The sequence below is a fragment of the Tympanuchus pallidicinctus genome, unplaced genomic scaffold, assembly GCF_026119805.1.
Source record: "Tympanuchus pallidicinctus isolate F22 unplaced genomic scaffold, pur_lepc_1.0 scaffold5, whole genome shotgun sequence".
Taxonomy (NCBI): domain Eukaryota; kingdom Metazoa; phylum Chordata; class Aves; order Galliformes; family Phasianidae; genus Tympanuchus; species Tympanuchus pallidicinctus.
Window position 1 is genome coordinate 63,275,907 of NW_026294769.1, and position 27,220 is coordinate 63,303,126.

Below are 27,220 nucleotides of genomic sequence, written 5' to 3' on the forward strand. Positions count from 1 at the left end.
GAGAAATTGCAACTGGACATCAATTCTGTTAAAATAAAAGCAGAAGATTTTGTGATGGCTATGGAGAAAACCGTTCCAGCGTCACGGAGGGCTGTGCCATCACCGGGCCGAGCACTGTCACCTATTATGGCACCACTTCTAGGAAATACACTCTTGAGAATCTTACAAGCCCTACAAAGGGTATTTCCTCATGCAGAGCTTGCACCGAAGAAGGACCAGCAGCAACGTATAACAACAGGATCCACTTCTTTAAGATTTTGCCAAACCAAAAGCTTCTGATTTGTGCAGTCAGTGTACACAAACACTTCAGATGTAACAGTGATAGAATTTTATGATTTGTGTGTGCATGCTTTTATTACGGGAGTAACTGGAATGTAATGCATAGCATTTATTCTGGATTCTAAAGTGAAATGTGAGATGGAAGTACTGAAGGGCTCCATACATAGGAGAGCAGTACACATTCTCTGCTAAAGCATCCTGTTTCCAACAGTTGCTAACGTATTTAGCATTTGTAGAGACAGAGATAAGTATTGAAGCATAAGGCTCATTCCAGTCCTGGTTAATGGAGATCCCTTTAGAGTGACATGCTGATTTCTGGAGAATATTCTACTAGTGTTACTCTCAGCAGAGCTGATAGTTTCATTTGCTTTGGTAAAACAGAAGCAGAAAGGGTAGGGGATTGGTAATTTCCCTGCCGTTCTGTTGCCTTCCTTCCATTATTTTCTCCTTCAGTTATCTTTAAGGATCCTTAATTAGAAGATGTGTTTTTCACTGTCATGATTTGTTAGTCCTAGACCAGGGAGTCTGTGGCCACCGCATCCTTAATCTCCATGTTTCCACTGTGAGAACCTGCTCCAGGAAGTAATAGCCTTCTTGGATTTTTTAGCTATTTCAGAACTACACAAATTGTTCCTAATTATATTTATTCTATGGGGAAAAGAATGAACAACTGAGAAACATACTTTATACATGTTGTGGAACTTAAAGGAGCAGCACGGCAGAGATGTGCAGCCTCCATAGATCTCTATGTCTATTCTATCCATAGACTTCTCTAAGCCGAACAGAGATACCATCACGAGATGGTAGTGTGCAGGTCACTGGCTGTGAGGGGTGCCACAGCCTGGCCTTTGCAATGCCACATGAAGGAGGCAGCACTTGTATAAGATGTGCGCAATTGAATGACTTGCTCAGCCTTGTGATTAGCCTGAAGAAGGAAGTGGAGAGGCTGAGGACTGTAAAAGAGTGTGAGAGGGAGATTGACTGGTGGTGTCAGTCCCTCTCAACCTCAGGTTCTCGGCACACAGACGAGGCTCCTCACGGAGCACGTCAGCCCCTGCCACCTTACAAACACCTGCTAAAGGGGAACCAGCCAGCTGACAGCGTTTCAGCGAGCCCCCTGTCCTTTCTTCCCCCTAACAGCAATTTGAGAAGGGTGGAGGAGTGTAAACGGGTACCTGCTCGGCGGAGGGGGCATCCCCCATCCCGACCATCCCCGGCTCCCCAGGTGCCTCTGCGTAACAGGTTTGAGGCCCTGGAATTTGAGGGGGGGAACGAGTGAGAGTGTGGAGACAGGTTCACCCGTGAGGTTGCCTCAGGCAAAGCGGTCGCCCCCAAGCCTCAAGACTGCTTCTACCCGTAAGGACAGAAGGGTGATTGTCATAGGTGACTCCCTTCTGCAAGGAACAGAAGGCCCTATATGCTGGCCCGACCCTACCCGCAGAGAGGTGTGCTGCCTTCCTGGGGCACGGGTCAGGGACATTTCAAAGAAAATTCCTGGGTTGATTCGGTCTTCAGATTATTACCCACTTTTAATAATTCAGGCTGGCAGCGAGGAAGTTGATAAGGAAAGCCTGAGGTCTATCAAGAAAGACTTCAGGGGAATGGGGCGAATACTTGAAGGTGCTGGGGTGCAGGTGGTCTTTTCTTCTATGCCCGTGGTGTCAGGGAAAGGTACAGGGAGGATCCAAAATACCCAACTCTTAAATAGATGGCTTAAGAGCTGGTGCAGACGCAAGAATTTCGGCTTTTTTGACCATGGGGCAATTTACACTGCACCTGGCATGATGGCTGCTGATGCATGCAGCCTGTCCCTGAGGGGTAAGAGGATCTTAGCTGAAGAATTAGCTGGACTCATTGACAGGTCTTCAAACTAGGAATGAAGGGGGAAGGGGACAAAATAAGGGCTACTGGGGTTGAACGGGTCATTTGAGGGCTTGTACCAAACTCCATGGGCAATGACGGCAGAGTGCATAGGGAAGGAGTAGGGCAGGGGGATGCTGGGGATGCTGCTGTTCTAGGGGATCCTAGATCCCTTATAAAGGTGGCGAGATGGATAGCCCGGCTGAAGTGCCTTTATACCAATGCACACAGCCTGAGTAACAAGCAGGAGGAACTGGAAACTGTGATGCATTCGTAAAGTTATGACCTTGTTGCTATCACAGAAACATGGTGGGATGACTCCCACAATTGGGATACTGCCATCGACGGCTATAGACTCTAAGAGAGACAGGCGAGGTAGGAGGGGTGGGGGAGTTGCTCTCTATGTCAGAGATTGGATAAACTGTGAGGAGCTCCCTACGAGAAACAGTCAGGAACAGGTTGAGAGCCTGTGGGTTAGGATTAGAGATGGGACTAATATAGGTCAGCTGGTGTTAGGGGTATACTACAGACCACCTGATCAAGGGGAGGCTGTTGACGAGGCTTTCTTGCTCCAGATGCGTGAGATGTCTGGCTCACGGGCTCTTGTCCTGGTGGGGGACTTCAACCATCCGGACATCTGCTGGGAAAATGACACGGCGAGCTGCAAGAGCTCCAGAAGGCTCTTGGAATCCATTGACGATAGCTTTCTGGTTCAGGTATTGGACAGACCGACCAGAGGTGAAGCATTGCTAGACCTGCTGCTCACCAACGCCGAGGAGATCATCAAAGGCGTCAAGGTTGGAGGCTGCCTGGGCTCCAGCGACCACGCCCTGGTTGAGTTTGTGATCTCAAGTGATGTGGGCCTGGCAAAGAGCAGGATCAGGACACTGAACTTTAGAAGGGCAAGCTACTTCAAGCTACTCAATGGATTGCTGGCCAAGATCCCCTGGCGTGCTGCCCTCAAAGACAAGCATGTTGAGGAGAGCTGGCAGCTCTTCAAGGATGCCCTCCTGGAAGCACAAGAGGTCTCCATTCCTCTGAATAAGAAAGTGGGCAGGCGAGGTAGGAAACCGGCATGGCTCAGCAAGGACCTGCTGAGAGAACTGAGGGTGAAGAAAGGGGTGTACAAGCTCTGGAAACAAGGCTGTGTCACCTGGGAAGAGTACAGGGATGCCGTCCGGACTTGCAGACGTGGGATCAGGGAAGCCAAGGCGCAGGCAGAACTGAACTTGGCAAGGGACGTGAAAAACAATAAGAAAACCTTCTACAGGTACATTGGCCAGAAGAGACAGGCCAAAACGGGCGTACCTACTTTGGTAAATTTAAAAGGAGAACTGGCTTCAACAGATGAAGAGAAAGCTGAGTTGCTGAATGAGTTCTTCACCTCGGTCTTCACTGGTGGCCAGGATTCTAGTCTTTTTCACATCTCTGAGTCCTGCATCCCCAAACCTCTATGTGGGGACCAAGGAGGTAAATCTCTCCCCACTGTTAGGGCAGAGCAAGTCCGAGAGTGCCTCCTTAGACTGAATGAATACAAGTCTATGGGGCTGGATGGCGTGCATCCCAGGGTCCTGAAGGAGCTGGCTGAGGTGGTTGCCGAGCCGCTCTCCATCATATTTGAGAAGTCGTGGCTGTCAGGTGAGGTCCTGGATGTCTGGAGGAAGGGTCACGTCACTCCCATATACCATAAGGGGAGCAGCGAGGACCCGGGGAACTACAGGCCAGTCTCACCTCCGAGCCTGGGAAGATCATGGAACAGATCCTCCTGGACAACATGCTCGATCACATAAAGAATGAGCATGTGATCCGAGACAGCCAGCACGGCTTCACCAAAGGAAGGTCATGCCTAACTAATCTTGTGGCCTTCTGTGATGGAGTGACGGCATTGGTGGACGAAGGGAAGGCGACCGATGTCATTTACCTGGACCTGAGCAAGGCCTTTGACATGGTCCCCCACCACATCCTCATCTCCAAATTGGAGGGAAGTGGATTTGATGGGTGGACGACCCGATGGATAAGCAATTGGTTGAAAGGCCACAGACAGAGGGTGGTGGTCAATGGCTCTATGTCCAGGTGGAGGCCGGTAACAAGTGGTGTCCCCCAAGGGTCTGTCTTGGGACCGGTGCTCTTTAACATCTTTATTAATGACGTCGATGAGGGAATTGAGTGCACCCTCAGCAAGTTTGCTGACGACACCAAGCTGAGTGGTGCGGTTGATACGGTGGAAGGAAGGGATGCCATTCAGAGGGACCTCGACAGGCTGGAGGGCTGGGCTCGGGTGAACCTAATGAGGTTCAACACTGCAAAGTGCAAGGTTTTGCATTTGGGCCAGAAGAATCCCAGGCACCAGTACAGGCTGGGAGGAGTGGTCCTTGAGAGCAGCTCGGCAGAGAAGGACCTGGGGGTCCTGATGGACGAGAGACTGAACATGAGCCAGCAGTGCGCTCTGGCAGCTCGAAAGGCAAATGGGATCCTGGGCTCCATCAGGAGAGGGGTGGTCAGCAGGGAGAGGGAGGTGATTGTCCCTCTCTACTCGGCTCTTGTGAAGCCCCATCTGGAGTACTGTGTCCAGGTGTGGAGCCCTCAGTACAAGAAAGACATTGAGATTTTGGAAAGGGTCCAGAGGAGGGCGACTAAGATGATCAGGGGGCTGGAGCACCTCCCCTATGAGGACAGGCTGAGGGAGTTGGGCTTGTTCAGCCTGGAGAAGAGAAGGCTGCGGGGTGACCTCATTGCAGCCTATCAATACCTGAAGGGAACCTACACCCAGGAGGGGAGTAAACTCTTCAAAAGGGCTGATAACAGCAGGACTAGGGGAAATGGATCCAAGTTGAGGGAGGGAAGATTTAGGTTGGATGTTAGGGGGAAGTTCTTTACAAGGAGAGTGGTTAGGCCCTGGAACGGGCTGCCCAGGGAGGTTGTGGATGCCCCGTCCTTGGACGTGTTCAAGGCCAGGTTGGACGGGGTCCTGGGCAACCTGATCTGAATGTGTATGTTTGGTGGCCCTGCTAGGCAGGGGGGTTGGAACTACATGATCCTTGAGGTCCCTTCCAACCTGGGTGATTCTGTGATTGTGTGATTCTCATAGTCCCCATTTAGCTACTGAAAGGCTGCTCTCAGGTCAACTCAGAACCTCTCTTCTCCAAGCTGAACAGCCCCACCCCTCTCAGCCTGTCCTTGTAAGGGAGGGGTTCCATCCCTTGGATCAGTTTTGTGGCCCTCCTCTGGATGCACTCCAACAGGTCCTATGACCTCTCCTGTACCGAGGACTCTGCATCTGGATGCAGTTCTCCAGGTGAGGCCTCACCAGTGCAGAGCAGAGGGGCAGGATCACCTTCCTCACCCTGCTGGCCATGCTTCTTTTGATGCAGCCCGGAATACGGTTGGCTGTCTGGGCTGTGAGGGCCCATTGCTGGCTCATGTCCAGCTTCCCATCCACCAGTACCCACAAGTGCTTTCAGCACAGGTATGCACCATGCTTTTATTCCCCAGCTTGTACTGGCGGCAACATGTTTGCCATGTCTGAGATGCAAGACCTTGCACTTTGATTTGTTGAACCTCATGAGGTTCTTCTTGGCCCACAGCTCAAGGCTGTCTAGGTCTCTGTGGACAGCATCCCAATTTTTGGTTGTATTAACCACACTCCACAGCTCGGTGTCATCTGTGAACTTGATGAGGGTGCACTCAACCCCACTATTGTTGTAACTGATTAAGAAATTAAAGAGTACCAGTCCTATTACTGACTCCTGAGAGACACCACTCATCACTCATCTCTATTTGGACATTGAGCAACTGACCATCACTCTCAGGATGTGATCTCTCACCAGTGTGAAGCTTTGAACAGTCTGCATCCTCAGCAGGCCTCAGAAGGGGAGGCAGGAGTTAAGTCAATTATCAAGCAAGATTAGCTTTTTTCAAGTGACTGATGTTAATGGAAATTATTGTTAATGGAATGTTGTCGACTAACATTGACAGAAGTTAGCAAAGCACAAAATGGATCACTGAAGATTACTATAGTCTTGCCTTTGAAGTTCCTGGCACTGTATAATATTTCCCAGGGCTCATCAAGGGCTCAGCAAGGGTATAAACAGCAAGGATGTGAACACACAATAAATCAGGGATGGCTGTGACAAATCAAAGAAAGTAGGTTCAAATAACTCCAAAGCTCCATAGCAAAGACATGAAACAATGAACTGTGAGATAACATTCGTTGTAACGCTACACCACTATCAAGCTCTAGACATCAGGCATGACATTAGGAGGATGACTTTCTAAGTGTGATTTCAATTCATGTATTTGGGAACTATAATAAAATCTGGGACAAGATGCCCCTACATGTAGTGGGGCATTTAAATGTCAAAGAAGATTGAAACACACAGTAGAAACTTCTGAGTAACCTTCAAAGCACAACATAGGTGGCTAGGAAAATAAAAGATAGCAAAGGCAGCACTGGAAAAATTGGCAGAGCACTGAAGTTGAACACCACAATGAGTTATCAGCCTGCTGATAATTACACAGTTCACAGTTACAGTTGCTGGAAATTATTCCACAAGAGAAGCTCAGCTTGATTAGAGCCTCACAAAACTTAATTCAAGGCTTAGGGTTTTTTTCTTTTTTTTTTTTTTTCAGTTCAAATGCCATCTGCAATATTTAACATTAATGAGAACGTTACATTTTTGCCTATTGAACAGTTTTTCCTCATTGCTGGGAAATATTCATCAGTTGACACGTCCATCATGTTTCAGTACAGAAGGTGGTCATGGGAGCTGGACCTGTGGATGTGGCTGCAAACCTCTGAATAACATTTCAGTAATTGTCATAGACTTCTGTGAGACAACGGTAGAATAACTGTCTACACTGTGTGCTACATTTCAGTCTTAAAAAATAAAAGCAAGGAAAAAACAACAACCTGACACCAGACTATAACTATGCCACTGTATAAATCCATTGTGTATGCCTATTTTGAATAAAGCATGATATTCTGACCTGTGAGCTGCTACACAAGATACCTCCTGAGTAAAAAAGGGCCTCCTGAGACATCTGATTTTCAGAGAAAAGAGACTAACCTAGTTAGATCATTTCAGTTGGGACAAATTTAGAAGAAGAAGATACAACAGATGTATAAGCAATTATGAATTTAAGGAAAAATGTGCATCTATTCTGTGAGAAGTGGCAAATACCACTGAAAGGAACAAGTTATGGATAACAGGAGAAAAAAAACTTACTCTACAACACATCGTGGAACATGAGAGATTCTGTGGAAGTCAAAATGAATGACCCCTTCTGTCTAATGCAATCCACAGAAGAGTTAGAAAGAATCAGAAAGGTTAACCTTTGTGATGTGTTTGTCTATTAATCACAGCATTCTGGCTTTAAGTCATAACTCAGCACCCTACACAAACTCAGACCCTCTGAATCACTTTTCTGCTCACTATTGGAATTGATTCTTGAGTAAGAGATGTTTCTTTTAATTTTAACAAATGAGACCAGCACTTCATGTGTTCTATGTTGTAGGCACTGATTACTGTCTATTCTCATGTCCTTGTAAAATACTGATATCTGAGAATGTCAACCAGGAAAGCACCACAAAGCAGAACATAAGTCCAAGACTCAAATGGGGAAACAATTATTAGAGAAACCAGAGAGTTCATTGCTAACTGAGATAAGCACTTCCTCTTCCGTCTCAGTGGGATAACAGAGAAATGCAAAACAGTTACATTCAAATTAGGAGAAGATAAACATGTGATCAGACTTAAATATTAGTGTGAACAATGCAATGGCCAGGTCAGCGTGCCTCTTTATTTGGTGTTCATGAAGGGAACTCTTGCCATAAGCAATAAAGCAGAAGAAGGTATAATAGATACACTTAATTATTATTATATATTTTTTTCCCCAAAAGTGTTTTATAGTGTTTTGTGGCTAAATTTCAGTCTGGAGATCTTACAAATAGTGACATAATAAACATCATTCTGTATCATCTGTCAAGTTCTCACACATGCCCTTGTTTCCTGATTAACCAGTATCTGCACAGTATGTACTAACCTCAGAAAGTTTTATTTTGGCAGTTTATGTATTTATAGTTTTGAGATATTGCTAGGGCTATGCATTGCAAGTACATCACAGCAAAAAGTTCTGCAAATGACATGCTCATTACATTTGCATGAGTCTGAAATTAAAATAATAATAATAATAAATAATAAAAGAACGTGAGAATAAAATCCAGGTAATATACAGCAGACTTTGCAAAATATAAAATAGTCAGGAATATGCTTCCAATATTCCGTCTGTGGGAGAATATGCAACAGAGAAGTGCACTGACGCAGGAAAATGACAGTGTAAAACAACAGGAAGAAAATTCAGATGAATACCATGAAGACAATGTCAGGAAAGCATTACATAGGAGGCCCTTACACACAGCAAATTAAAACAATACAGATGAGCACATCTTAAAAATTCTGTCAATCAAAATCAGTGTTGGCATGATCAAGAAACTGTAGAACAAATATCTGTTTCTGTGTAATTTTGTTTTTTTTTTTTAAATAAGTTAGAGGATTTTGACATTTTGCAAATCCCGAGGAAATTGGATGAGTATGGAGAAGGAGATCATCCAGTTGAGAATATTCTGTGGTCTGGAAGAATTAAAAAATAATAATAAGGAAAGATTTCCCCTCCTATGGCCTAGAAACTCCCTTTGTAGCAATTAGCATATATTACGATTCATTGTTCTACAGGACAGAAGCTTTTTTGATTAGAGTCCCATGGTTCATAAATCATCCTTCCTCTCTGGCTCACAGTCCCACAAGACATTAGCTAGGAAAAGCTGAGGAGTTTATTAGCATCTTTTTTAATTACTTTGAAGAATTCTGAGAATTTAATCAGTTTTAACCTAGGTTCATGACTGTGGTATAACACTCTATACTGCATATGTCTTTTTTATACAATGACCCTGATCCTCTACCAGTACCATACTTGCAGCATATCTGCTCCTTATTGTCCATTGAATGTGTTGGCAGTGAGCTGCAGCACCTGACAAACCACCCCTGACTCTCTATCATCACTCTCATTAAACCTCGGGCTTTAGCCTTCCAAATATTCCAAGAATGACATTAACTTGACCTTGTCGTTCTCAGCTTTCCTCTTGGTGCCAAATGGCTGGAGGAGCAGACTATTCCCCTTCCACCCTGCTCCCCAACACACTAAGGACACCATTTAGGGACTAGATTGTGCGTTTTAGTCCCACACCACCTGCTTGACAAGAAACTGCAAAAAACTCTGCAAATATGTCAACATTTTATTCTGAAAATCCTAACTATCTGCAGTATTTTTTTCCTCCTGCTGAATACCAGAGGTTGTTGTGGGATGAAGCATTTTATTTTCCCATTGAGTCAATGAGTAGTTGGAATTTTCTTACAACTCTGAGTAATGATTAACAGTGAGTGTATCACGAGGGGCATTAATGTCATGAGATACTGAACAGTTTGATATCACGTGGTAAGCTATAATCAATGAACAAGAGTAACTCTGTTTTCATTTCACAGATGCATTGGTGAAAATCTGTGATTATGCCCAACTCAAAAAATAGTTTTATTGCCTGTACAGTTAGGAGAGATCCTTGTAGTCTCATCTTCTCCCATCTACACGTCACAGTTTTGGCACGGGCCTTGCCTAGCCAAACTGCATTTGCTTAGGAAACTGTTGAGTAAGAGGATGATGAAGCCACTCTCGTTGTGAACTGCTTGTGAATTGATGCAGTGTGAGGCCTGAGGTGAGATGCTGCCTGTCAAGCCTTCCTTGGAGATCTACATTTTAATAATTTTAATGAAACATCAAAAGCAATGATGACAATTAGGAATCTTTAACTGAAAAGTCTGTGCAAGTTTTGTTTTTAAGCGATTGGGCGCTGGGGTCTGCCAAATTTGTTGTAAGAAATGTACAGGTGTGGCCAACTCTTTTCTGTGTTGGAGATATGCAGTGAGAGAGTGTTCTGAAATGTTTTCTACACTGTCTTTTCTGACTTTTCTAACAATGACATTTGAGGGCTCCTCTCCAGAGAGCAGTCAATGCGGGCAGGGAAGAAAGGTTTCATGGCTGCTGGTTGCTGTGGAGACAGACAGCATCCCACTGTGAAGACTGCGTAATACAGGGAGGAAAAGCTCTGATGGACATCACAAAGAAAATATATTCCTTCCACTTTCTGTCTCAGCTTGGCTCAGTTGCTTTGGTCTTTCTTCCAGCTTCTCATCCCTACTTGATTCTCTCCCTCTTCAGCTCAAGTCTCACTTCTTTATTATGTATTCTCCTCATTCCTTTTCACGTTCTTTCATGTGCCTTTTCTCCTCATTTCATCCCACTTTCCCGAGTGTTGCTGAAGTTTTCTTTCCAGACAAAATCACTGATTCTTTTCTTGTCTGCTGGGCTACAGAGAGCAGGACGGTGCTCCCACTGCAGTTCTGCCGGGACAATACTGCTATTAGGTTTTATATTTCAACAGAACAGAATTTGTTCTTATGAGAGAAGATTGCTATGGTCCTGCTTCAGCAAAGCAGCCTCTGTATGTGCCTCCTTCCATCAGCTCCTGTGGCACCCAGTTTCCTGGATGCAGAGCTACAGCAAAGCTGTTTCTTTGCAAGGATTTCTGGTACTCTGTAATGCAATAGAAGGACTGGTTATAGTTGATCATTTTGAAAGATCTAAGCATGATGCAGTATCTGGTTTGTTTTAGAAGAATGCTCTCCTAAGCTTATCCCATTGCTTCAGCACTCCAAGAGATCTTTAAATATTTTGAGAACACAAGACAAGCACCTACTTGTGAGAAACATTTGTGAAAGAGAATAGTAACTTACTAGTATATTAATGGCTTTATTTTTACTATCTTGAAGTAGTTATTCTTGTGTTCAGTCTGTAGAAATATAAATGACAGTTGAGTATGTTTGTATTTGCAATCCTATGCAAAGATTGTGTTGTTTAAAGATTTTTCATAGAGTCATGGAATCACAGAATGGCGTGGGTTGAAAAGAACCACAATGCCCATCTAGTTTCAACCCCCTGCTATGTGAAGGATCGCCAACCAGCAGACCAGGCTGCCCAGAGCCACATCCAGCCTGGCCTTGAATGCCTTCAGGGATGGGGCATCCACAGCCTCCTTGGGCAACCTGTTCCAGTGCCTCACCACCCTCTGTGTGAAAAACTTCCTCCTAGTATCTAACCTAAACCTCCCCTGTCTCAGTTTGAAACCATTCCTCTGGTCCTATTCACTATTCAACCTATGTAAACAGTTGTTTCCCTTCCTAACAGTTGCTTTTCCCTTCTAAAATTACTGCTTCTTTTAACAATCCTTTCCTTTGTCGAGCATCAGTTCACAACGATGTTCTGACAGGTATTTTGATACTCAATTGCCTGCAAGGACCACTGGGTGGCAGAGCGATTACGCACATGGTCAATGCATAGAGCGTTTCACAGGAACCAGTCAGGCCAGTGAGAACAGGTGCTGGTGGATACAGATGCTCCAGAAGACCTGATAACTCAGGTTTTAGCATTACAGATATCTTGTGGCAGTGGTGGCATGACTGCAGTGTGCTGTGCCTGTGTCCCAGAGGGCCTGCCCTCCACCTGAGGAGCAGGCCTGTGTTCCTTAGCACCATGTGCTGCACAGCCCTACCCAGTGGCAGGACAAAACGTCGTTTAGTGGTGCCTGTATGAGGAAAGCCTGGGTAACCTGGGTCAGTTCAGCCTGGCGGAGGGAAGACTGACTTGGAGATCTGATCAGTGTTTACAAATATCTAAAGAGAGATTAGAGGAAAATGGATGAGGCTAGGCTCTTCTTGGTGGTGCGTAGCGATAGCACAAGGTGTAATGGCCTAAAACTGGAACACAGGAAGTTCTGTACTAGCATGTGGAAGAACCTCCTTATGGTAAGGGTAATGGAGCACTGGGACAGGTTGCTCAGAGAGGCTGTGGAGTGTCTTTGTACGGAGATATTGAAGACCCATCTGCCTACTTTATGCTACCTATCATAGGGAACCTGTTTTAGCAGGCAGGTTGGACTCCCAGGTGTTGCTTCCCAAGGGAGAGCAATTTTTATCTAAATGTGCATAAGCTTTCAAGGCTGGGTTCAATGCAAAGTCAAGCCACCAGGTCAAGCCACGATGGTTTAAGCAAAACTGTTTTCAATCCTGCAGCCAGATACCAGGGCGTATTAACACAGAGGTGGAGGACAGCCTTAGAAGCTGTCTTTTACCACTTAGAATACAGGAGTTGTCTTCACACTTGAGATGTGGTTTACAAAGAAGCTCCTTCTCAGCTGTAAGTCATGCCTGCCATCTGACTCACACCTCCCAGCCCTAATCTGGTTACTGCGAAAATCCGGAACTGTAACCTGGGCTAAACGTGCAATGTGGCACAGCTCAGGCTGCATGAGTTTGTAATTACTATCAATTAAGAGCAGGATAAAATAAGAGAAAACAAAGCAACAAAAATGAAAGAACTAATGGAAATGTATATGAAATGTTTAAAAAGTAATGTTCCTACCAGTTTTACAGGTGTTTTTTGTCAGGTAAATATTCTTGTGATGCCCAAAATTAGGAATTATTAAAAAACTGATGAAGATGAAAAATAAGACAAATTAGAAACCATTCCAGACACATAATAGATACATAGAGGGACTCCAGTGTAACAGATTGAATGGTATCACTGAGAGTGCAGAAATCAATTACCATATTGGCTAACAAAAATGCGAGTTTAGCAGAGTGCTCTATCAGCAGTTATCGAGTCTACAGGTCTGATATGGATTTCTCTTTTTTTTTCTTACTGAAGCTGTTTATTTTCATAAAATATTTTTCCACTGACAGGAGCAAGCCCTAGAACATGTATCTGCCTCATGGTAGTGCTTTAGACGTCAGCCTGCATACGAGTCTCAGCATCTTTGACCCAGAGAGAACCTGGGTATTTAACTTGAAATGGAAAAGCTGCGTAAGGACAAAGGACAGGCTCAGAAAGCTCCTTTTAGATCATCTCTGCATGTCTCAGGATCAAAATGTCTTTTTTTCTGTACTTCATCTTCTTGTTATAATGATTGCCAGGTCAGCGATACATGAAGTGTGAGGATCTGAACAGATGCAAGTCTCATTCGTGCTGAAATGTTAGACATTAATTGTGATAGATCCTCCTGTTATCTCACCATGGTGACTTTTGCAGGAACTTGGATGTTATATTGCAAAAAGAGAAGTATAGAATATGCTTTTTTTTTTTTTTTTTTTTTTTTTGGTGGGTGTGTGTGAAAACTTGCTGACTTTTCCTGTGGTTTATCACAAGACTAAAATTAGCCTGGCCAGATGCATTCAGCCCTTTGAATCATACAAGCACTGATTCTTCTAACCAGTTTCTAGCAGACAACTTAAATTGTTCAAGCTCAGAGCAGCAAATGAACAGCAGTGAATGTAATCTGTGCACTGCCAAGAATGGGAAATACTATTATACATAGCATGAAAAGAGGAGGGCAGGCTGGACAATACCTGGTAGTTTCTCTGCTTTCCTTTGCCAGACCTCTGGTACTAAGGAAGTTAACTGGCTGAAACACAAAGACAAATGAGATCTCTTTGCAAATAAGCATGGGAATATAGAAAAAAAAACCAAAAAACAACCAAACAAAAAAACACATGAAACCACACATGCACTCCTTTTTCCAGAGCTGCAAAATCTGCTTAGAAGGGAGACCAATTAAAGGCCCAAACCGTATGTTTTTCTATCTTCTTGAGTAAGAGAAGAACCAGGTACTTTTAAATGTGATGGCTCTTACACAAAACATGTTAGGAAAACAAGAACAGCAAACCAATCGAACAGCTCATTTGCCAATGCCTTTTATCCCTGAAGTGCTTCACCATCTTTTGCATGCGATAATCAACACCTTAATCAATGCCTTAATGATTTCTCCATCATTTTCCTGTTTCAAAAGCTCTAGTCATCCCAGCAATGAAAGATCAATCTTATGTGAACAATGCCACAGAAGGAAGAAGTGCACATAAGAACACTGGTAAATTGTTCATATGAATGTCTCACTTTAAATTAAGTTTGCATTAAATTAATTAGTTGGATTAAGGCATTAGTTTATCTAATCTTAAATTAATTTATCAAGTCAAAATTTAGGCCACAGATGTAATATTCTATAAATTCTGAAAGCAATATTCTCATTTCACTTTGTAGGCATTCATGTTTTACCATTTGTATATTTACTCAATGCAACAAGAAAATTTACGCAAATCACTAGAATTGCTTTTAAACCTGAATACAGGGTCCTGTCTCATTGCCACGATCTCTGGGGTTCAAATGTGTGGCTTTGTCCCTTGCTGTATGTATGACAGCAGAGAGCCTCTGCTGTCACCACCACTGGAAGACTTGAGTTTCCCCATTGCCTGTGCTACCAACTCTCAACCAGACATATGCAGCTCTTGTTACTCTGGATGTTGTGGAGGATGAGTTTTAAGATGTCGCTGGGCTCCAGCTCAAAGGTTTGACACACTTTTGGATGAGGAATGTTTTAATCTTAGCTAGCTACCTTAATACCACAGAATCATGGAATATCTCAACTTGAAAAGAATTCTTATGGCATCTTGACTTGTACCAGAAACAGCGCAGCCAGCAGGATCAAAGAAGTGATCATCCCTCTGTACTCGGCTCTGGTGAGGCTGTACTTTGAGTACAGTGTTCAGTTTTGGGCCCATCCCTACAAGAAACACATCAAGGTCCTGGAGCATGTCCAGCTGTGAAGTGTCTGGAGCACAAATCTTATGGGGAGTGGCTGAGGGAACTGGGGTTGTCCATTCACAGAAGAGGAGGCTCAGGAGAGACACTGCTCTCTACAGCTACCTGAAAGGAGGCTGTGGTGAGGTGGGGGTCGGCTTCTGCTCCCAGGTAGCATTCACAGGATGAGACAGAATGGCCTCAAGTTGTGCCAGGGAGATTCAAATTGGATTTTAGGAAAAATTTGTTCTCCAAAAATGCAGTCAGGCATTTGAACAGGCTGCCCGGGGAGCTAGTGGAGTCACCATCCCTAGAGGTGTCCAAGAAACGTTTAGGTGTTGTATTGAGGGAAGTGGTTTAATGGGAAATATTGGTGGAAGGTGGATGGTTGGACTGGATGATCTTGGAGGTCTTTTCTAACACTGGTGATTCTATGATTCTATTATTAATATGGATCACTGAGTCCAACTCTTACCACTTAACTGCAGTCACACTAAGGTAAAATCCAAGTATGCATTCACATATAAAATAAACAGTAGTTCCTGAAATTATTCCTATGTTTATACAAAATATATGTGTATATATTCATATGATTCCCAAAGTTTACCTTGAGGGAAGTCTTTCTCCTTCTAAGTAACCTTGCTGTAAGGATCTCATGTGCTTTTTCAGCTCTCAGCACTGTGTCAGGATCTTGTAGGTCAGTCTGCCCTGGGAGGGGGACCAGAACAGTTTAATCTTTTGCTAGATCTCATGTTTCTGTAGCAGTCTGTGCATTAAAAACATACAAGCTAGAAACATCCAAACAGGTCAATTTATGTAGCTTAATTCTTGCTCTTGACTCTGAAATGTGATCCTTTGGGGTTATGTCAGCTAACTGTTGAGGAGAGACATCAGGTTTGGAATGATTGATACCTAATCCCTTCCTTTGAAGCACACTGTAGCTGTAAGATATTTCAGTGTGAACATGTGGAACAAATTACAAATGGGATATCAGTGTGGAAAGGCAAACATGGCAGCCTATGAGCATTAAATAATTAAGCACAGGAAATTGCACTGACCTGCGAGAATAATCTGATATGCAAGGAAATAGATGTGTTTCATGCTGCAGTTCCACAAGCACCCTGAATCAAGCTGCTGGCTTGTCACTGCTGAAAGACAGCTTCTTCCCCTTCTTCCTCTCTCTCTTCCTCCTCTCTATTCCTGCCCTCGGCACCCAGGCCCACTCCCCCTCTGTGTCAGCTCCAGCCCCATGAGATCCACAGCCACCTGCACAGCTCTGCTTACTGGCCCAGAAGAAACTAGCCTCATTCTGTGGACTTCTCTGCCCACTTAGCGAATTCAATTGCAGCAGAGGTGCTGAAAGTGTGGAAACCAGCATAAGATCCATTGCAAGGATGTGCAGCCAGAGCTGAGCGGGGTGGAATTTCCCCCTTTTAGAGGTGGGAAACAGCTGAATCAGCCAAACTCAGGTGATAAAGCTCTACAATAACATAAATGTACAATAACATTCTCTTGAGATTTCTTTGTTTCAGCCACATGATAAAATGCTTGATACAAATTACTGTGCAAATTCTTGATCCGAAATGTAAGGTCAGATGAGATGATTTTTTCAATTCCCTTTTTATTTCTAGCTCCATGAAGGTGTACTTCCTGTACTTATAGTACAAGTGGGATTAGAGGGTGTTTGCAAGTATTGACATAAATGTATGTCTTCCAAATTGACAAGAGACAAACTCAAGCTGCAGTGTTTGCACTCCTAAGTCTTCCCTCCTTGGCCCATTCTATGATCAACATGAAGGCAGATTCAGTTTTGCTTCACCCACCACCCATTGGTCAGTAAGGTTCTTTCAGACACACTGAGACATTCCCTACAGAGACTGTGCTGGGCTGAACCAGAGGTGCACCTGATCCAATATTCATCTCACAGGTGGCTGTGAACAAATACTAGGGAACAGCAGAGAAGGCACATATGGAACTTCTTGCTCTCCTAGCTTCCAATTATTTTTAGCAGAGAATTTCCTCAGCTGGATGTGGCTGTTGTCTGCTTACTAACCCTCCTTGGACTTATTTTCCAACTACTTCTCCATTTTTTTCCATGAGTCCTAGTTATTATTATTATTATTTTAATCAAGAACCTCGTTTGGTAGCAAAAACTGTAAATCTACACGGGGTGTTTGGAGATCCACCTCCTCTTTCTTTTCAGCCTGGTTTACACTGAGTTCAATTCCTTCACGTGATTCCTTGTTAATGCTTATCCTTGTTCTGAAACCACAGTCTTGGTCATCTAACTATGAGAATACTGCAAATATGAAGCAGATACATTTTGCCATGCACAGAGTGTGTGCAGGCAGAGAGAAGCGCAATGAGTGCACGATCAAGGTGTATCTTAATTATGCGTTGTTGTAAATGAAAACCCTTCTTGGACCACTGCAGAAGTGGCCTTGGACTTGTTTCCATTTCGGTGCTTTTTTCTGCCAGCGGCGCTCACAAAGGGTGCTCATGACCTCGCACTTCCCATCTCAAAGACCGAATATTGCGAGAAGCGCTTTTCAGCCCCCAGGAATTCAGCGGCCGCCGTCGCCAGAGGGACAAAGAGGTGTGGGGGTACGGGGACGATGTGTGAGAGCGGGCCGCAGGTTGATGCGCAGGGAGCCGAGCGGCGGGAGGCAGCGGCGAGGACAGCGCGGCCGGGGGCGGCTCCGCGCAGCCCAGAGCCGGGCCACGGGGCACAGCGCAGCACCCCCGGAGCCGCTCCCGTACCGGGGGCTGCCGGCGCCTCCCTGCCGTGTGACAGCCGGGGGGGGCCGCTGCTGCCTCGGCGAGCCGTGCCGCGGCGGCCGCAGCCATGTGTTTCTCTCCCCGCCCGTGACACAATAACACGGGAAGCGGGGCGGGTTTTGGAGGAGGTGGGGGGCGCGGGGGGGGGGGAAGCGAATCGAAACGGCACTCCGTGTCCTCCAGGTGAGCGCGGCGGGGGAAGGCTGCCGGCGACCCCGGCCACGAGAGGGGGATCGGGGCTGCAGCGGCGGCAGCTGCGGCCGGGGGGGTGGGGAGGGGGGAGGGAGAGAGGGGGCCGGAGCCCGCTCCCCTCAGCACGAGGCGCTGTGCCCGCAGGCGGCGGCGATGGAGGAGGGCATGAGCAGCATGCAGCAGAAAGCGACCGAGCTGGAGCACATGGCCGAGGTCCTGCTGACCGGCGAGCAGCTGCGGTAAGCGGTGCCGTACCCCTGCCCGGGCTGTGCTGTGGGACCGGGGTACCGGCGGGCGGCGGGAGGGAGTGAGGACGCGTCCCTTGGAAGCCGCACCTGCTCCGCTGCCCGCCCGGCCCCGCTGCTCGCAGCCCGCAACCCCCGGACCGCTGCGATGTCGCCGCAGATGAAGGGATCCCCGCGGGGAGAGCGGGGCTGTGCGGCGCCGAAACTGTTAACTGCAACGCCTGACTCAGTTAATTTTTAATTTCTGGGATGTGTTCGGTTCAATCTGAACCCATCCACTACGGAGGAGACTAGGAATTGTAAGGCTTTCGGCTTGTCAATGAATATTGAGATTCAGGAGGAAATATCCCATTATTATTACTATGTGTTAGATGTGTTACTAGAAAGAGAATGGAAAAAGATGTGCTCAGTGGCTTTTGCTTGAATTTTCTTTGAACTTTTTGCTCAGGTGCCAGACCAACACTGTAGAACAGTAGCAATGTTGCTTGATTGGGCAGGTGCCATCCCTGCTGCTGCTAACAGGCACTGACATCGGTACTGCTAGCATTGACATGGCAAGCACCATTGGCACGGTGCAATGCACAGCAGTGACAGCCGTATTCGGGCAGTACACATCTCTGTGGTTTGGCTCAAGTACTTCTCCATACTTGAGATTCTTCATCTGAGCAGCTTGAAATGAAACCTGGGGTGAAGGATCATAAAATAAAATCATTGAGGTTGCAAAGACCACTACGATCTATTTTATCCATCAACCCATTACACCATGCCCAGCAAATCATGTCCCTTGGTGCCACATTTACAGGTTTCTTAAACACCTCTAAGGATGGTGACTCCACCACCTTCCTGGGCAGCCTGTTTGGGACACAACAGCATGCAGGCTTTGTAGGGTGGACTTGGTGCTAAGAAGTTTGTTAAAGTGCTGACAAAACTCCTACAACTTCCAACTCACCTTACAAAAAGCTGAATATTCAATTGTAATACAAAATTTCTATTGAGATCTACTTAAGACATTCTGTATTCCTTTAAGTTAAATGTAAAAACAAAAGCTTTGCAATCATTCCTAAAGAGAGGATGGAAGAACTTCAACAAATCTGGCTCTCACAGTCAGCATATTACTGTCACAATCAAGGATGACACTTATAATTTCATAGAATCATTAAGGTTGGAAAAGATGTCTAAGATCATCTAGTCTAGTGTTGACTCATCACCATCTTGCTCTCTAAACCATGTCCCTAATTTTAAATGTGATGCTATTTTTGGCCAAGATCATCTACAAAGTAATTATTCCCCATCTTGGTCTGATGAAGTTACCTATGGGCATTCCCTCGTGAGTACTTGGAAGTGGCCTAGATCACCCTGGACTGGTTTGATAGCACAGCCTCCATTAACACCTAGCTACTGCAGAAGAGATCTGCTTCCCCTTCCCCTCCTGCCCATGGTTCTGTAGTCCTATGCAGTGCCAGCTCACATCCTTGCACCTTTCCATTGTGGCCACCTAGTGAGCGTGCTGGTTTTGTGAGATGATGACTACCAGCGTCTCACAAAACAGATGAGGGTGTGTGGTGGGAATATGGAGCTAGAAGGAGGGAAGGGAGGTGGTGGGGAAGAAGCAGATCTCCCATTCTGGCAGGAGGGATCTATTGAATCAGCTGGAGCTGTCCTGGGAAACTGCACCCTTAAAACTTCTAACTTCCCTTACCTCTGGTAGCTTTGTTCTGTTTCTCTCTTGGGATGCTCTATGCAAGGGTTTTCCAAACAGTGACAGCTGCAGAATAGATGACAGAAAACTGGCTGGTAGACAAGTTTTGGCTAACCGTGCATTTAAAGTTTCCCTTTTCTTGTCCAAGATAAGTGTATAATTGTTAACGCTAAATGAGAACATGGAGGGCTTTCAAGATCAAAGTTTGGTTATCTCAGAAGCCTCTGGGGCAGACAAACAGACGATAGAAAATCAACACGGTCGCGCATTCAAGGAAATGTACTGTACTCTATTCTTAGTGATCCTTGCAAATGCCAGATAAGCCCTCTTGGGAGTGATGCAGCAGGACAGGTGACTGTGTGTATTTGGGTGAAAGTGCACATGGGCAGGTGTTGCATGCTGCAAGATGAACGCATAACTTGGGAGTAAAGTGTAAGATGAAACTGAGCATGGTGTTGCTTACATATAAATAAGAAAATGTAGGTATAAATACTCTTCTACTAGACTAAACAACATGTGTCTAAACGCAGATGCTTGTGATAGCTGCTTGATTAAGACTGTTTAAAAGTGCTATTGCTTGTCTCACCCCAGCCTCATTTGTCTCACTGGCCCATTTCTGTGGCCTGCTTGCTGTGTGACCCTCCTTGGTTCTGACTTCTTTATGCAGTGAGGGCTGAGCTCGCTACTGCAGCACCTGGTGCTGGCACCGGGCTGTCACACAGCAGCTTTGGTCAGCAGCAACTGACCAAAGATGGGAGATGAGGTTGTGATGTAAATTCTGGTCTGTGGTTCATGGGTGAAAAATAAAGGACCTTGAGCTGTAGGTTAGCTGATATGGTAAATTTTCGCATCTGGTAAGGTCCTCTGCCTCTAAAGCCAGCAGCTGGCTAAGCAAATACTTTACCAACTCTTTCTGTTGGTTAATAGGAACAGATTTTTTAAGGTGAGGACTTCTGAAGTTTGGGTCTTGATAGGCCTTTTAGTTACCAGACTGGTGGCCATGAAACAAAGCTGAAGACTCCCTGATCCCAGCAGTGTGGCCCTTCAGAACAGACCCTATAGCAGCCTCAGAAGACTAGAATGAGAAGGTTAAGTGGTTGTATGGGCATGGTCTGGCTGAGGGCTCTCCAGGCACTGATAGCTCTGCAAGGGGACAGACCTCTGGGGCTGCCTAGAAGCACCGGCTGCCCCCACATCAAGTCTTCCCTAGCTCAGCTACACTTTTTACACCCTATGGCTGTTCAGTGGTGAACTCTTTCATTTTTGAATGGCTGCAATATGGATATCCTTAATAGGTTACAAATGATCTGAAGAATGATCTCCTGAAGAAACTTGTGCTCAGAAGGAATGTGTGGTGTTTGTCTTCCTGGAGACATGGAGTGCCATTACTAGCCTCAGCCCACCTTCAAACACCTGCCTGTGTGCAGCCTGGGGACTGGGCATGCAGTACATCCTCTATGGATGTGCCTGAAGGGAAGTGCCTCGGCCATGGTGCTTTGGGTAGTCATATAATCCTAGAATGGCTTGGTTTGGAAGGGACCTTGAAGATTATCTAGATCCATGCCACACACAGGGTTGCCAACCTCATCTCCAGAGATGGGGCATCCACAACCTCTCTGCAGCCTGTTCTATCGTCTCACTATCCTCTGAGTAAAGAACTTCTTTCTAACATCTAACCTAGATCTCCCCCCTTTTAGTTTAAAGCCATTCCCTCTTGTCCTGTCACTATCAGACTGTGTAAAAAATCAGTCCCCTTCCAGCTTGTAAGCTCCCTTCAAGTACTGGAAGACTGCAATGAAGTCTCCTTGGAGACTTCTCCAAGCTAAACAAGCTGAACTCCCTCAACCTTTCTTCACAGGAGAGGTGCTCCAGCCCTTTGATCACCTTTATGGCCCTCCTCTGGATCCGCTTCAACAGCTCTGCATATTTATTGTGCTGGATGCAGTTCTCCAGGTGTGGCCTCTGAGGGCAGAGTAGAGGAGGACAATCATCTCCCTTGCCCTGCTGGTCACCCCTCTTTTGATGCAGCCCAGGATAGTCACAGCTAGACATGTAATCCAAGGGGGGTGTGTAACAGCACTACTGAAATTGATCGTGGTTTTATCTGAAGTGGGGCAATTCTAGACTCATTTCCCTGCCAGCAGAAGGCAACATGTTGTGCCCATTTCAGTACTGCTTGGTGGAAAAATTAAAGTCTTGCTAGCACTGCAAATCAGAGTACATGCAGAATGAGGACACAAAACACAAGAAGAGGCACAGACAGTTTGAAAGGCACCCTGCAGAGAACTGGTGTGGTCATCACAGGAAGCTCCCTCCCATCACAGACTCACGCCCGTCCTCCATTCATGCAGCCAAGGATGGATGGACAGACCATAGCTGCAGACAGAGCTGCAAGTCTCCCACAGCAAGATGCTCCAACCTGACTCAGGGAAATTTCCAGCAAGTTCAGAAAGGCTTTGAAGGAAAATCCCAGCCCAGCACAAGTGGGGGTAGCGAGGCCCTGCAGAGAGATCTGGACAGGCTGGATCGCTGGGCTGAAGCCAATGGAATGAGATTCAACAAGGCCAAATGTGCTGCACTTTGACCGTAACAACCCTGGGCAACACTACAGGCTTGGGGCAGAGTGGCTGGAAGACTGTGTAAAGGAAATGGACCTGGGGGTGCTGATTGATGCTCGGCTGAACGTGAGTCAACACTGTGCTTAGGTGGCCAAGAAGGCCAATGGCATCCTGGCTTGCATCAGGAATGGTGTTGCCAGCAGGAGCAGAGAGGTGATTGTTACCGTCCTCAGCTCTGGTGAGGCCGCACCTCGAGTACTGTGTCCAGTTTTGGGCCCCTCACTGCAAGAAAGACATTGAGGCCCTGGAGCTGGTTCAAAGAAGGGCAACAAAGCTGGTGAGGGGTCTGGAGCACAGAACTTATGAGGAGAGGCTGAAGGAGCTGGGATTGTTCAGTCTGCAGAACAGGAGGCTCAGGGCAGATCTTACTGCTCTCTGTAACTACCTGAAGGGAGGTTGTAGTGAGCTGGGGATCGGCCTCTTCTCTCATGTAACTGGTGATAGGAATGGCTTCAAGCTGCATCAGGGGAAATGTAGGCTGGATGTTAGGATATACTACTTCTCTGAAAGAGTGGTCAGGCTCTGGAATAGGCTGCCCAGGGAGGTGGTGGAGTCACCGACCCTGCAGGTGTTCAAGGAACATTTGGATTTTGTGTTGAGGGACGTGGTTTAGTGAGAGCTATTGGTGATTGGGGAATGGTTGGACTGGGTGATCCTGTGGGTCTTTTCCAACCTTGGTGATTCGGTGATTCTGTGACTTAGTTGTGACTTAGACAGCTGGCAACCAAGAGTGGTTTTTCCAACAGGAATGTTTTGATGTACTTGCTGACTGCCTGTCTTCCAGGCAGAGTTGACTGATAATAATTAGTTGACTCAGCAACTAATTTTTTCTTGATCCCAGATTGCTGTTGAACTCATATCTTCTGAGAGTCTCTCATTTCTCTTATAAATGTAAGCCATCATTCAGGTTGTCTTCAGGCATCAGTTGACCAAAGAGCAAGATTTTAAAAAGCACTTATTTTTTATTTTTATTTTATTAGAAATTGCCTTTGTGTACACGTTGCAGCTCTCTGAATTCGGTGTAACTGTAATGATATTTAGTGCTTCTTCTCAGCAGATTTTTAAATGTGCCTTTTTCACAAGCTTGTAGGTGAGGCAGCACCTTCCCAATTAACACCTCAGTTAATTGTTTTAATTAATAGTTAGGAAGCTTTTAGACGGGCTTTGTGTGAGTAGTACCTATAGTTCAGCGTCTTCTTTCTTTCTGCTTAGGGAAAAATGAAACATGTTTCTTATGTGCTTCTTGGAGAGAGAAAATGTAAGATATGGTTCAACAGAAATTTGTTTGCCTTATTATCAGAGTTTGCATGTGACTTTTGTTTTACAAAAGAGGTTTTATGTGACAGATGTAAATTTTGAAGCTGGGAGAGAAACGTCAAGTATCAGTTCTCAGTGGTCTTCCATGGGTCTTGCTTCATTATCACTTATGAAAACTTCTTAATACATCAGAGTGCATAACTATCAGAGTCATTAACTTCTGCAGTATGATAGCACTTACAGGTCCATAAACTTTTTTCTTATTTGAAGCAGTAAACAGTCAACCTTTTTCACTCTAGTAAGGGTCAAAAGTTCATTGGCATTCGAAGATGCAATTAACCCAGTGGTGCATAGCAGTAACAGTTACTAGAGAACTGCAATCAGGTGATCATGGGATTAATGTATTGGTATATCATAGAAATATATTAAGCATATTGTTAAATAATTTATCAGATGCTATCACTGTCCTTTGAACAGCATTAACACTCCAGTGATGCACAACTGTGACAGTATAGAGACTCACTAAAAGGAGTGTGAGCAGTTAAGATAGAGAACTACCCAGGGGTCACTTCCCCTACAGACAAGTTCAGAGTGATCGTCAGATATCAATCAATCTTATATGCCACGTCTGGAGATAGAATTCATTGAGGTTAGATTTTGTGATCTTCCTAAGCCTATCTAGTACTGTATGTACTTTTTTACCCCCTGCACCATGTTCTTGCACCAACTTTAGTTCTCCACCAGTGGCTGCATTTCCATTAGCGAAGAGCTTCCTAATTGGACTCAAAACTGACCCTGAAAAAATAATTTTCATTTGTCTCACTTGAGAAGGCTTGTATCTGCTTACTTCTTCAGGGCAGATAAGTCATGGAAGGTTATATCATCAGATCTTTGTGGAACAAAGTGCTCCCAAGCTTTCTGTCCAACTAATTTCACTGTCATTAATTTGTTTTCCAAAATCAAGCAGCCAAAAAATTGGCAGTCTTCACTGTGAAATTCCACCAGAGGAACGCCCTGAAGGGAAAGGAGGACTTCAAAGTGAAGATTGGGAAGGTTGCAAAATGGAGTTCTTTGAAATCAATAAGCTTTCTGCTAAATCAGTACTATCATAACACAATTAGTTATACATTTTAGCTCAGGTAAATTAATTTTATAAATGTATACATTCAGTTTTTCTAGAATCTCTGATATCTGATGTACCTTCTCATGTCTTGGAATCTTGTGTTTTTGTACTAACTTTATGTCGGTGGTGCCATATACATATATGATTCAATGGTCAATAATTTATGGATCCCTTCCAGTTCAGAATATTCCATGATTCTATGATACAGGTGTGTGTACATATACATACATATATACACATACGTATATGTACCTAAGGTTCCTGGACCAGGAATGTCAATTTCTCCTGTTTTTCTGTAAAATTTCTGGTTTTTCAGCATTTCTGTAAATTCACATGGAAGGCTATCATTTGCTCAGGTCTTTCCCTTAAGCTGTTTCAATAATTGAGTTGCTCCAGTCAGCGGCTCTGAGTTAAAGTAGCTAACAATGCGTGTGCAAACAGTGATCACTCTTGCTCTATGTACACAGTAAGGCGGATGTTGTAAGAGTGGTTTGGGCTGTATATTTTGTGTATTCCATTCCAGATGGAGTGAATCATTAACCTCTGTCTCAGGTTAGCAGAGATTAGCAAGGAAGCAAAGGGTACTGTATGTGTAGCGTGTGCAAGCATGGGTTTGATTTATTTTAGATTATAGGAACTGCCTATGTACAGGTAAAGGAGACTGCTCTGATGTCGATGCTTGTTCAGGGAAGGAAGGATTAATATTCCATAGTCAGCCTCACTCTGCTGTGTGCTGCGCTTAGTGCACAGCCCCAACTGCTGCGGGGGCAGCAGCCATAGGCTGGCAGCATGACAGGAGTGCTCCTATCGCTTGTCGTTGTTATTTACTATTTGTATAGTGATAGCGCCTAGGAATTCAAGCTATTCATCAAATCCCTGCAGGGGTAGGCACTGTGTGCTCAGAAGAAAGATAAGGCTTTTGCAACACAAATCTTGGCCACAGCTTATGGCAGGTTTTTGCAGCAAACACAGAGCCTAAGAGTGACATCCCCAAAGCACAGAAAAAAGTGCCGCTGCAGTGTGGAGATGCAAAACTTACAGTGCGTGTGATGGGATGGGATGGGATGGGACAGGATGGTGTGGGATGGAATGGGATGGGGGAAGCTCTGGGGACAGTGTTTGAGAAAGAACCCACTCCTTTCTCCCTCCGGAGTAACATCTGTAGAGTAAGACTTGGCTGAAGCCAGGAAAGAGGTCAGCCAGCTTTTGCTGTTGGATAAATGGACAAGGACGAGGCAGTGATCTGTGCGCTACATGCCAATCAAGCTATTCCTTTTATCTGTAGACTCTGGTGCTTTTTGAAGTGTAAAAATGTAAGAATTTCAGTGCTTTCTGTGATGTAAAATTTAAGAACTTGAAGGATACAGTCAGAGCAGCAAATGTGAGCTTCTTGCAATCCAGTTGACCTCCTGCCATAGGCTTCTTCATTCCCACTATCAACTCTCCAGGCGCTGAGCGCTGGCTTGGAGACACCTCCTGGCTTAGGGCCTGCTCTCACAAACAGGCAGTCCCTCCCAAAGGGCCAGACCCTTCCACCTTTCTCACTGCTTATTCTGCTGTTTATATTTGAAACCTCTGCTTTGTGGTCGACTCTTTTGCTTCTCTCTTCCTGGCACAGCTTGTTTTTTGTGGCCACATTTGCTGTTAATTGTTCTGTGTTGAAGGCAAGGGTTGAATACAATCACCTATTCAAAGTTCTGTGGGAAGAGGTTAAACCAATGAAGAATTGGCAGATGGAATGAAAATTGTGGTGAGAACATAAACAGGTGCCTAGGCTTGAAAGAAGAGTACACCCCATAAAAAAGCAACACAAAACAAAGTATAGAAGCAGTCTTTGAAGAGAAACTGCAGTGAGGTGCTAATAATAACTGAGTCTTAATGATGGGAACTGCAAAGCTGGAGATCTCAGCAGAAGTGCTGGCATTCATTGGGTGAACCACATTTTACATGTTGGCTTGCTGGTTTTCCTTAAACAAGAGCAGGGCATAGAAATACACATTCTAAACAATTCTGATGTGTAAACCATTGGATTTAAAAACAGCTTAAACCTTAACAAGAGTCCTTACTTACAGAGGTTTCATAAGACATAGTATTATGAATAGTACGGTGAGGCAGTTTTGCAAAGGCAGGTTGCCTCAGCAGAAGGAAAGGTGAGGAGTTTTAAATCAATTTCATATCAAATATCAGCAACAGTTGTGCTAGTTTTTTGTTGTTGTTGTTTTTATTTGTTTGCAGGATTGTCCTTTGTCCTGAACCTCACTTTTTTCTTATGGCCTTAAGAAGACATGACTGTATTGTGAAAGTGCCTTTGTTTCTTGCAGCAGAAAGAATAGCAGTGATCTTAAAGAAGGACAAAGTATTTAAAACTGCACTGCCAGGAGAGTGCACACACACCAGGAGAGTGGGAGTGGAAGTGTAAAAAAGTGCAGCCGTG

General features: G+C 45.0%; 1 protein-coding gene across 4 annotated transcripts in view; it reads left to right on the forward strand.

Moving 5' to 3' along the window:
* The window catches only part of DEPTOR (DEP domain containing MTOR interacting protein), a 95,861-nt gene that overhangs the window by 5,038 nt on the left and 63,603 nt on the right, over nucleotides 1–27,220 (forward strand). The window contains exons 1-2 of one of the 4 annotated variants that reach the window (XM_052703641.1): nucleotides 17,175–17,470; nucleotides 17,989–18,083. The exons of 1 other annotated variant lie outside the window; for it this stretch is intronic. In XM_052703641.1, coding sequence (XP_052559601.1) covers nucleotides 17,998–18,083 — 86 coding nt within the window. In that variant the 5' untranslated portion in view covers nucleotides 17,175–17,470; nucleotides 17,989–17,997. Of the gene's footprint in view, nucleotides 1–17,174; nucleotides 17,471–17,789; nucleotides 17,836–17,946; nucleotides 18,084–27,220 lie in introns of those variants that run through there. 2 more of the 4 variants (XM_052703642.1, XM_052703640.1) reach the window with 2 other exon arrangements.